The following is a 12,976-nucleotide window of genomic DNA, read 5'->3' on the forward strand; positions in this document are numbered from 1 at the left end:
TCGTGAGGTGTTGATTGGGATTTGTGGTGCTTATGGTAGTGACACTGATTTCTTAGGAACCTCGAACCATGGGGGGAAGGCCCTGCATCCTGGGTAAGGATGCAGTACCCTGTGGCACCCTGATGTACTCAGGGGAGCCACAAATGAACATCTGCAATGATTGTATGTTCTCCCTGAGTTTCCTCCCACACTCCAATGACATACTAGTAGGGACTTTAGATTGTGAGCCCCAATGGGCACAGTGAAAGATGTGTGTAAAGCTCTGTGGAAATCAATTGGGCTGTATAAGCGTTATTTCTTCTATCAACTCACTGCACTGGTGGACGAATTAAAAAACAGAACTAAGATTTTTTTTTCCAATTAATTTTTATTTGGCTTAGAAAAACACATACACAACAAGGCATAAGTGATTATTTTAGTAGCTCTGCATATGACCTTTTCAGGCAAAATACTCTACTTAACAGTATATACAATAGAATTAAGATAAAAGTAGTCAGTGCAGAAGTCCGTTATTACATACATTAATCAAACACAGGGAAAGAGGGAAACTGAGCAATTTTATAAGTGGAGAAGCAAAAGAATAATGAAATTACCAGACAATATGGAAATTGGCCAAGGCAGTGGTCTAAGGGGTACTTTACACTCTGCGACATCGCTATCATTTGCTAGCGATGTCGAGCGCGATAACACCCGCCCCCGTCGCACGGCCGATATGTGGTGATTGCTGCCGTAGCGAACATTATCGCTACGACAGCGTCACATGCACACACCTGCTCTGCGCCTTCGCTGTGACCGGCGAACCGCCTCTTTTCTAAGGTGGCGGTTCGTTCAGCGTCACAGCGACGTCACAACAGCGTCACTGAAGCACCGCCCAATAGAAAAGGAGGGGAGGAGATGAGCGGCCGGAACATCCCGCCCACCTCCTTCCTTCCTCCTTTTCCGGTGGACGCAGGTAAGGAGATGTTTGTCGTTCCAGCGGTGTCACACATAGCAATGTGTGCTGCCGCAGGAACGACAAACAACATCGTACCTGCAGCAGCACCGATATTATGAAAATGAACGACGTGTCAACGAGCAATGATTTTGCACGTTTTTGCGCTCGTTGATCGTCGCTCATTTGTGTTACACGCTGCGATGTCGCTACCGGCGCCGGATGTGCGTCACTAACGACGTGACCCTGACGATATATCAGCAGCGATGTCGCAGCATGTAAAGTACCCCTAAGAGAATGTGTTTGTCATGGGGAGCATTGGAATATTGACCTTGGACAGATCGCTGTGTAGACAAAACATTTCATTCTCATCATTTTGAAACTGGGACTATGAAGACTGTGCTTCCCTATACTGAGGGTCACTGCAAAAAAAATAATACAGCCATATACCATGCTGTATAGATATTTTTTACAATAGGTACCTATAGTGGATGGATGCCTTGGCATTCATCCTGACCATTGCCACTGTCAGGCGCATACCTCCTGAGTGTGGGCATCTGACAGTGGACAGAATACCAGTATATACCTGGCCTAAACCTGTTTTTATTGAGCCCATATTCTGACACATGTAGCCTAGCAGCTGGCAGAAGTTTCTGGCTCTGCTTTATTACACCTCATCCTATCGGAATAAACATAAATGGATATTATTGCGATTTTATTTGCTTTTTAAAAATCTATTCCAGAAAGGTAAGGCCTATAATGGAAACAGTATCTTTTGTCTCCCAGAATGTCCATTTTGCCTAAAAGTAAAAAAAAAAGTGAGAATCACACGTAAAATATGATGTGTGACCCATCGGCACAATATTTTGTTTGCTCGAGCCATTTTCTTCTTGCTACCAAGGGTATTCATAGTGCGCTCGCAGTGTTTGTGTGCATATGCACCAGGAATGCACCCGCTAAATACATCAATCATTTCCTCATGGAAGCAAATGACTATATGGCTTCTGTCAAGCTAGTATACATCATAGTGTAGATCTCTGTGCTATTCCTCCTCCTGATAAGTCTGACATATACAGCAAAGTGAATAGGGCCCCCTACTGGTGGTGAACTATTATTTGTAATATGGTGCACTTTCTTAAAATAAATAGATTTTTTTTTTTGCCTTTAATACTATATCCACTTACCAAGCTTAAATAGTCTAGGAATCTGCATGTTAAGATGGTCATCCACTATTGATTGTTTAAATGATGACCTAATATAGGTCAAGGTTGCCGACTTGACATATGCGGTTTGTGATATCAGCCATGTTTAATCGCACAGTAAGCTAAGGGCCATGTAGCCTTTTGTTTTCTTCCGTACAAGGAGGGAATCGTATCATATGGTAGATGTACAAATGCTTATATCGTAGTTCTGGATAGATGAGAGTTGTCTGGACATGAATTGGGAAACATGATGTTCAATCACATTGAAAATTAATTTTTGGTTTAGTGAAAAATAAACATTAGAGATAAAATGCATTTCAGGATTAATTGTTACATCTTGCCAACTTTTGATGTTTTCTTTCTTTTTAACTTGCTCACTTCTAGAGACCGGCTAAGCTAGGTAGAGATTGGTTTTCCAGAAATACAAATAGCATAGAAAGCATTCACACCTGGAGGAATCAGAAAGTGATTTTGTGGTTAGGACGCTCTCAAAAAAGTTATTTGTATTTTCAAGCAACTTTACAGAACAAGCTATACTGATGTTCATGCCGGTCCTAATAAAGACGCATGCAGGGGTCAGACACTCCTGATTCACTAAGGGGCTTCTGAATTAAGACCATCGGACAAGTTGTGAGTGCCTCCCCTCAAATCCTACTACAGTCAAGGACTGGAGTGAGATTTGTGGCGTTAGGAATGCCACAGCTTGTCATGAGTTTGATGAATGGAAGTCACTACTACCCCGTCCCACCCCAGCTCCACTCATGATTTTGGAGCTAAGCTAAAATGGAACTAGAACGTTGTAACTGGCAAAATTTTAGAGTTGCCTCACTTTGTGCCAAAACATAACTTTCAAAGCTTGGATGAATCAGGCCCTATATCTGGCTATTATATGACTTGTATCCTCTATTTGCACCTGTTTCCCCCTCCTAAAGAGCTGTCTCTTAAAGGGTTATTCCCACAGTGCCAATATTTTTTTACATAGCTCAGTATCTGCATGACTATTGTTAATATATGATTGAAGTCAACATAAAGTTTCTTACTTGTACCTTTGTGCCTTTTTCATCTCTTTCTGCCTCTCTGTGTATTTAATTCACAGAGCTAAATGGACGGTCCTATTCTTATACACTAAATTTACATTTCCCAGCAGCACACTGCTTCTTCTTAGTGCTGTAAGCCCCTTCCTCTGCTCTCCTGTGCGCATCCTAATAGAGATAGCTAGATCTCAATATAGGTAATTTTTATTTCCATGGATGAGGTGACTATTTGACCAATATTTATTACTATTTACTAACTGTACATGTCATTGGTAGTTCATGTTGATCTTCAGAGAATGTTCATACTCATGTCCCTGCATGCATAGCACAGTTGAACACAGTAAAGCTGAGCTGTCCCACAATACAGATTTCAGAGCAATGTGGATACTTTATGGGGGATGTTGTATTAGACAGGGTCATATGTGCATCTGTTTTTATCAATTAGACAAAGGTATTAAGTGCAAATGCAGCTAGTATCTTTGGGATCTTCATCATAGTATAGATGAATTGTGCTCAAACCAGGCTGTTACATGTTTTGTCTCCAGGGGCGTTAAGTGCATTTGAGCATGCTCGACCAATAGCTTTACAACTTTTGCAGGCCAGATACAGTGCTAATGAATGTTAAAACGAGTTTTTGGAGAGGGATGGGGAGGAGGTAATGACTTGTTAGAAAGCTCACCATGATCTTTATATGTCTCTTTCTGCCTAATTCCTCTTCTTGTGCCATACAGTATCTTCCCCCCTCCTCTCCTCATATACAATAATGCACTGTGTCACATTTGAGTATTTTTTTCAAAGTGGATGACAAGTCCAGGAGGCAGAGGGGAGTGGAAGAAATGGCTGTTAAGTGGGGAAGGAAGCTGATTGCCTTCATAAGACTTATTACAGTTTTTATATATCCGTCTGTACTATTTATTTATGCAAATTTTATTGAAGTACAGCTCCTTTTTAAACAATACGGGAATTAACTTGTAATGCACTACATATTATGGATTTAAGGCTCACCTCTTACATTTTTTTTTAATTTTGTGAATCTCTCTAGTACTACTTTGAATCTCCTTCTCCAGCGGTCAGTGCTCCTTTAGGGTGACACTGTTGGCAGAGTGGTTCCTTGCTTCCATATCCATAGCAGTCTGGTCCCACACACTGACAACAACCATTGTGAAACCAACGATATCTGGAGGACCCAGTAAATTCACAGGTTTCATGACAACGTCTCATAGACATGCAGGATTTAAAGTACATTACAGTGCATATACTGGATGTATTCACTGAAGACGGAGCAGGAACAGCTGAATGGAAAAAGAAAGGAACACCTTTGACTGTTATGTACTGTACATGGCACACATATAAATTGGTGAACAGTATGAGTAATGACAATATAGATACTTGATTCTCTCTTTCCATTGTCTGTATCAATATGGATTTGTTATTTATACAGCAATATGAAAGGGTACTTGTTAGATATTGCATATTATTTCATGTCACACTGAATGATTTCAGATCCTTACAGCAAATCTGTTATTACACCATGCTGGCCTGATAAAGGTTTGCTGTACTATTAACCCATATGGCTTAAACTTGACACTATAATATAGTGTCCATAAACTAGACCGCATTGTATGACGACAGATCCACCTTGGCCAAAAAAATATTTTCAATAAAAACGATCCTGGCAGATACATAACACAGTTTCTTTAAATGGAACCTGTCATCTGATTTGAGTAGCATGAATCAGGGCCTAGCTTCACGACTGCAGTCAGGTACATTTTGTCTGAAACGCTCTTGTATTTATGAGAATATATATTTAAAGATCTGACTAGCAACCATAGCCGGAGACCAGACTAGTCCAAACCATTCCAGCAGAATCTACACTCTAAAATGACTATCCTACCCTTCTGAGCCCTGCCATGTGCCCAAACAGTAGTTTATGACCACATATAGGGTACTTGCATTCTCAGGAGAAACTGCGTTACCCAATTTGAAGTTCTCTTCCTTCTGTTACCACTTGTGAAAATGAAAAACATGAGGCTAAAGCAACATTTTATTGGAAAAAAACTTTTCTGTTTCACAGCCCAACGTTATAAAATTCTGTGAAGCAACTCTGTGTTCAAAATACTCACTATACTCGAGGAGTATAGTATTATTTCCGAGGCCTGTTGTGTGCTCAAACAGTGATTTCCAACCATGTATGTTAGAAGCATTCCATAAGAATATGCATAAGTATGTAGAAGTATGTCAGTTTTGTAAAATGTGGCCTGCATAAGGTGAAAGCTGTCACCACCAGTTCAAAACTGAGTGGTGTGGTTTGGTATTCTCTGAGTATGGATTTTATTTTTAATCCACCATATGTATCCAGAGATGTGGTCTTTTTTATTAAGTGATAATTTCTTTGATCTCTACCAAGGAGCATTTCTCACAGGCTAATAATTTAGGACAGCCTAAAGACATGACCCAGAGAATCCTGTGAGCAATGGTTCCCATGGGTTTTTAAGAAATCTTATTCTGTGAAATGTATCTGCAGCATAAACTGGCATAAACTGCAGGCTTGAGATCTGAGATCTGAAGCATGTAAATTCATGCTGCGGATATAGGTGCCAGTTTCACCCTTTGTAATGGGTGAAATGTGCGGCTTTCCCACATTTTTTCCGTTATGATATCTGCAGCAGTTTATACAGAGGTCTGCAGCAAATATGTGCAATTAGAAAGTAATCTAACTGTGGCGGTGATCAAAATATTAGTTACACAGTTTACCAAATAACTGAATTAAACGTAGTCAGACACTTCATTGCAGGCAATTTTTTAATCTGAAATGCAATATACAATATATTGCAATCTACTATTACTGTGAATACAATATTCTACCAATTAAAGGTAACGTTAGCACTTTGGGCCCTGGACAGCTTGCAATTATTAAAGAAAGCATAAATTCTACACTGTACCAGTAAATTCATAATGTCTGGTCATCTGTTCATAAACTGAAGCACAAGCGGATTATGCAGCAATTATCCAAGACTGAGTATATGTGTGAATGGCAGAAAAAACAATCAGTTGGTTGGGACAGAATGAAAACCAGAATTTTTTGCACAAAATGTGCATGTCTCAGTTGACCCTCAATGTATTCAAAGCGTTTGAAGCTTGGAACCGCTGATTGTACTGTACCTGTATTTCTAGAAGAACAGGGGAGGGATAAGAGATGAGGTTTATGTATGTTAAGGCCGCTTTACACGCTACGACATCGCTAAAGCGATCTCGTTGGGGTCACAGAATTTGTGACGCACATCCGGTCGCTTTAGCGATGTTGTTGCATGTGACACCTAAGAGCGATTTTGCATTGTCGCAAAAACGTGCAAAATCGCTCATTGGTGACATGGGGGTCCATTCTCGAATATCGTTGCTGCAGTAGTTCCAACGCTCCATGTGACACAGCAGGAACGAGGAACCTCTCCTTACTTGCGTCACGTCCGCAATGAGGAAGGAAGGAGGTGGGCGGGATGTTACGCCCCGCTCATCTCTGCCCCTCCGCTTCTATTGGGCGGCTGCTTAGTGACGTCGCTGTGACGCCGCATGGAGCGCCCCCTTAGAAAGGAGGCGGTTTGCCGGTCACAGCGACATCGCTAGGCAGGTAAGTAGTGTGACGGGTCTGGGCGATGTTGTGCGCCACGGGCAGCGATTTGCCCGTGTCGCACAACCGATGGGGGCGGGTATCCACGCTAGCAATATCGGTACTGATATTGCAGCGTGTAAAGCGGCCTTTAGTCTATTGCTTTATACCAACCTCAGGATTTCAAAACATAGTGATGAGATCAAAAACTTTTGGAAATTACGCAGTCTGAGCACTTAGATTTATAAATTTGGGAGTACTTCGAATCCTGTTCTCCTACCAGAATTTTAAGGATAAATTCAGACATCCGTAAAACACGCTCTATTTACAAGCTGTGATATATGGTCTGTCCATGGGCTCCCAACTCAAACTCAACAACCCTATATGCATATAGGAGGCTGTTGATTTTGGGTTTAAGACCTGCTGGCAATCCATTAACGGTCCATTACATTACATTACGATCCACTCATTGACTGTTTTTCACAGATGGCTGAATTCAACCTAAGTGAAAGTAATTTCAGTTGAGACGTTTTAGAAGTCTGATAAGAGTTGATTTAAGCCCCTTTCACACATCAGTTTTTTGCCGTCAGTCACAGTCCGTCGAATTTTGAATAAAATGGATCCGGCGACTGATGCCGCTGGATCCATTTTTTTTTCATCGACTTGTATTAATGACGGATTGCGACAGATGGCCTCACGTTTCATCTGTCGTTTGACAGATCCATCGAAAATTGTTTCTCCGGCGGACGAAGACAACGAACAAAGTAACGCCTTTTGTCTACATCGAAAAATCGGGCAGTGACCGATCCGTCGCCGTCCTTTGTTTGGTAGAATGAAAGCTTATGGGCGCAGGATCCATCGTAATCCGTCAAATGGTAGAATCCGGCTACGAATTCCGTTTTTTTTAACCGAGTATGCTCCAATTTATTTTATTTAGTATCAGAAATCCAAGCAAATCAGATCTTGTTTTTCCACAATCTGCGATGGATCCGTTGATACATCGAGCCAACGGATTGTGACTGATTGCAAAAAACTGATGTGTGAAAGGGGCGTTAGTGATGAGCAGACTGGTGGAAGTTCTGGTTTCCCGGGTTCAGACTTAAGCCAAACGCCATATAAGTCAATGGGGACCTGAACTTTGGTGCTCTAAAATTGTTGTAGTAAGAGCTAAGGGGCTGCAAAAGGAAGCAAAATGGGTGTAAGAGCAGAATAATTGCCCTGCAAACAAATGTGTATAGGTAATACATATTTGAAAAAAAAAATGATATGTGGTCCCCCCTATTTTCGATAACCAGTATACCTACTGTACAAAGAATTGCGCACCATGCCCCAATAATAAAACAATATTTTTATTTGTATAAAATATAACACACAACTTTATTTTAAAAAGGTGGACGAAGTGACAATAAGCCATAAAAGGGCACTCCTACTGTCCAATACATTACAGTATGTTATTACAATATAACAAAATTTACTGTTGGTCTTTCTATCTGAAGTATATAAAATACTGTCAGACAATATTTTATATACTTCAGATAATAAAGTTGTGTGTTATATTTCATACAAATAAAAAATAAAAATATTGTTTTATGATTGGGTCGTGGTACACAATTCTTTGTAGGTAATATTACTCTAGCGCAGATCATATTGATGGTAGGAGGTCCAGTGGTCAGTGTAATGAAAACTTTTCGCTGATCTCAATTTTTTAAGTAATTCTGATAACCAGTGCAGGTAAAGCAGACAGCTACGGGCTACAGCCATCTGCTGTATGCTTTACCTTTTCAGTTTATCAAAAATAGTGAAGACCCCAAGCTGATTTTTTTAAATTAAATAATTTAAAAAAACAGAAACAGCATGAGGTCTTCCTTATTTTTGATAACCAGCCAAGGTAAAACAGACAGGTGGGGGCTGGTATTATCAGGATGGGAAGGCCCATGGTTATTTGTCCATTCCAAGCCTAAAAATAGTTTGTAGCCACCCCAGAAGTGGCCATTAGATGCACCAATTCTGGCGCTTTGGCCAGCTCTTCCCGATTTACCCTGGTGTGGTGGAAATTGGGGTAATACTTTCAGGGTTGATGTTAGATGTGAATTAACAGCTGACATCAAGCCCAGGACGTCTATAAGGCATCCCCATGAGTAACCCGGCAAGTGTAAAGATAAAAAAAAACACAGACAGGAAAAAAAAATGGTTTATTTCAATAAAGACTCCCCATACTCCCTCATTCACCAATTTATTAATTAAAAATGAATCCTCAAAATACTGACGTAATCCAATAATGCATTGTTACACAACGCCCATCCTTTCCTATGGAGCTTTGTTCTGAGAACAAGGCTCCATAGGTCACTCCCAGTCAGCGGCAGGTATGGAGTTTCTCACAATTAATAAATTGGTGAACGAGGGAGTATGGGAAAGCCGTGGGCTATTATTTTTAGGTTAGGAAGGGCCAAATAGCCATAAGCCTTAACAGCCTGATAACACCAGCCCCTGGCTGTATGCTTTAAAATTAAGTTTTATTCTCCTTATAATTGCTCACTCCAAGTCCCTGGGGTGGTTTGTTTTCTCCTTGTAGCGACTGCTCCAGTGAGGCAGCTATCCCCATATCCTTATGTTCTATCCCTATAACCGTATGAGGGTTTATTTTTTGTGGGATAAGTTGTACTTTTGAGTAATGCCATTTATTTTATCCTGTGATGCACTGAACAGCGTGAAAAAAATCCAAGTGCGTTGAAATGGCAAATAAAGTACAATTCTGCAATTGTTTTTTATTACTCACCGTGTTCACTATACAGTAAAACTGACCTGGCAGTATGATTCCACAGGTCAGTACAATTCCACAGATACAAACATGAACAGGTTGTTTTGGTATTTTTTATTGACGTGGTGAAAAAATATTCAGAAATTTGTAAAAAAAAAAAATAAAATGTGCTTGTTTCACCATTTTCCAAGATTTGTAATGTTTTCCATTTTTGAGATTTGGGGCTTTGTGAAGGCTTGATTGTTTTCGCCCTGAGCTGACATTTTTAGTAATGTAAAAATGTTGCAGTTGCTAAAAAACGTAATTCTGGCATTTTGATTTATTTCTAATTACCTCATTTAGAAATTTGGATAATTTATTCCATATTTTGATAGATTGTACTTTATGAACCCTGCAATACCAATTATGTGAATATTTTATTTTTTTTAAATTGGTTTATTTTTAATTTGGCAAAAGAGGAGTGTTATGAACTTTTACATTTTTTTTTAAATCATATTTTTTAGAAACATTATTTTCACTTTCTACTGTATTTATTAATGCCCTTAGAGGATTTGAACTTACGATCACTTGTTGTACAGCAAAAATCATAGTCTCCTAAAATCACCAGTTAAACTCTGGATTTCACAGGAAAACCATCATGACAAGCATGGGGGTCTTGGCAACCCATAGGTGTGCCATGATCACATGATGGGCGTGTGGAACGAAGCGCTCCCTGCTGACATGCATTAAGTGCTGCTGTGAAAGGTTGACAGTGGCCTTTAACAGGCTTAGAGGTGCGGGCGGATCTCCACTCCACATACTCCTGTTAGGCCAGAATCACACTTGCTAGTGCCTCGCGTGTAACTCGCGTGAGTCTCTCATGGTAGAACCCGGCATGGCCGCACACTCTCCTGACAGGAGCGGGTCGGTTGCATGTATCTCTATGCAGCTCAGACGCTCCTGTATGCATAGTGTGCGGCCATGCCGGGTTCTACCATGAGAGACTCACGCGAGTTACACGCGATGCACTAGCAAGTGTGATTCTGGCCTTTGAAGTAGATGATGGCTGAATAATTCAGCCATCATCTGTTGGGAATGATGCAGAATTTGACATATGATGCAACTTTACACCATATGTTGTGAAGGGCTCATTTGACATGTGAAACTTCATGGCTGGTACTTTACATAAATTTTTTGCTCTAAGAAATGTTGCATGCTGCTAATACACTTAGCACAGTTTCTAACCAACCTTAGCCACAGCAGTTTGTTTTGGTTTTTTTTAATGTTTCAAAACTGTTGAGGAAGGTGCAGAACTAAACACTTAGGGGTACTTTGCACACTACGACATCGCAGGTACGATGTCGGTGGGGTCAAATCGAAAGTGACGCACATCCGTCGTCGCTGTCGACATCAGAGTATGTGAATCCTTTTTACTACGATTAATGAGCGCAAAAGCGTCGAAATCGTATGATCGGTGTAGCGTCGGTCATTTCCATAATTTCGGAAGGACCGATGTTATGATGTTGTTCCTCGTTCCTGCGGCAGCACACATCGCTGTGTGTGAAGCCGCAGGAGCGAGGAACATCGCCTTACCTGCGTCCCGGCTGCAATGAGGAAGGGAGGAGGTGGGCGGGATGTTTACGTCCCGCTCATCTCCGCCCCCCTGCTTCTATTGGCCGCCTGCCGTGTGACGTCTCTGTGACGCCGCACGACCCACCCCCTTAGGAAGGAGGCGGTTTGCCGCCCAGAGCAACGTCGCAGGGCAGGTAAGTGCATGTGAAGCTGCCGTAGCGATAATGTTCGCTACGGCAGCTATCACAAGATATTGCAGCTGCGACAGGTGCGGGGACTATCGTGCTCGGCATCGCTACCATCGGCTTGTGATGTCGTAGTGTGCAAAGTACCCCTTAATCAATTTTGCACATATAACACTTATTTGCAACTTGGTCAAAACATTGTCAGGCTTCCTTAGCAATACCTGCATCTAGAAAGGAATTAAGGATTTTCTAAGATGACTACACTATTGATGGATTTTCCTTAGGCTAGGCCATTGATACCAGTAGTAATGAGCAAGCACTACTATGCTTGGGTGCTCTGTACTCGTACCGAGCAATTTGACTCTTGGACGGGCTCAACTCGTATATCGAGTATAATGGAAATCTATGGAAACTTGAGCATTTTTCTTGAAAATCTTCCCAAAAAAATGATCGACATCCCCAATGACTTCCATTACACTCGATACATGAGTGTCATGCTTGAACTAGGGGATGTCCGATGCACAGTGCAACAGATAGGCTACATTGGGAACACAATAACAATGGTGGGTCCTGACGCTACAGAGAGGGGACACCTCCTGCACACCTGAGGCTGTTCCCTAAGTTGCCTAATGTCACTATATGGGTTCTTTCAACCTGTCACTGATCATGGTGTCTAGGCCCTCACTTGCCCTAACCTCACCCTGGCTTAGTGAGATGGTTGGCAAGAGCACTAGTCCCACCACTGTATTAATAAAACACAAGGGAAGGTAGGTAAACAGGGGAATAGACAAAAAGGATATAACAACAAACTTCCTCCTGAACAGCCAACTACCAAGGCTGCTAGCAGCGCAACTCCAGCAACAGGTCCCTAGCAGCCGAACACCAACAGCTCCTAGAGATGTCTGTTTTCCAAAGTGGCTAGTTGAGAATGAATCTGTATAACCACTGTCTTGTGATGGAACATGTGGCTATTTAAAGGGAATGATAGTGGTCACAAACCGGCTGCGCCTGAGAAGGACTAGCTAGCAACTACCAGCAAGGAAAACTGACAAAACCATGTTGCAACAAGAGAAAGCAAACACATTTAAAATCCAGAGTCTCAAAGCAACATGAGACTCCAGCCTTAAAGGGAACCTGTCAGGTCCAATATGCACCCAGAACAAAGAGCAGTTCTGGGTGTATATTGCTAACCCCTGCCTAACCGTCCCTGCATCACTAGCATAGATAAAGAGATCTTTAGAAAAACAATTTCTAAAGATCTTTTATAATATGCTAATGAGCGAGGGGACTAGTCCCCTGGGCTTTAGTTCCCCTTGCTAGTCGGACCCATTAGCATGTTAGTACACCCCTGTGGGCGTACTAAGATGCTAATGAATGTGCAGCGTCAGAGGATGATCTCACTCACCTCTCTGCCATCATCGCGTCCGACTCTGGGTTTCGGGCCAGTGCGCATGACCTCGGAGGTTCAGTCATGCGCACTATGAAGCTGGGTGTACATGTCCTGGCTTCAAACTGAAGTAGTGCGCATGACTGAACCTCCGGAGTCATGCGCACTGAGTTGAAATCCAGCGTTGGACGCGATGGCGGTGAAGAGGTGAGTGAAATCAGCCTCTGACTCTACACATTTATTAGCATGTTAGCATGCCCACAGGGGTGTACTAACATGCTAATGGGGCTGACTAGCAAGGGAACTAATGCCCAGGGGACTAGT

At 41.8% G+C, this 12,976-nt stretch overlaps 1 protein-coding gene across 1 annotated transcript in view; it reads right to left on the minus strand.

Annotated features, from left to right (window-relative positions):
* Positions 1-360: 360 nt before the first annotated feature.
* The window catches only part of LOC142246132 (twisted gastrulation protein homolog 1-A-like), a 38,342-nt gene continuing 25,726 nt past the window's right edge, over positions 361-12,976 (minus strand). Inside the window, exons 5-6 of the mRNA XM_075319157.1 lie at positions 4,173-4,459; positions 361-2,582 (exon numbers count right to left, since the gene is read on the minus strand). Coding sequence (XP_075175272.1) covers positions 4,212-4,459 — 248 coding nt within the window. The 3' untranslated portion in view covers positions 361-2,582; positions 4,173-4,211. The remainder of the gene's footprint in view (positions 2,583-4,172; positions 4,460-12,976) is intronic.

This window comes from Anomaloglossus baeobatrachus, chromosome 1 (assembly GCF_048569485.1).
Source record: "Anomaloglossus baeobatrachus isolate aAnoBae1 chromosome 1, aAnoBae1.hap1, whole genome shotgun sequence".
In the NCBI taxonomy this organism is placed as follows: Eukaryota; Metazoa; Chordata; class Amphibia; order Anura; family Aromobatidae; genus Anomaloglossus; species Anomaloglossus baeobatrachus.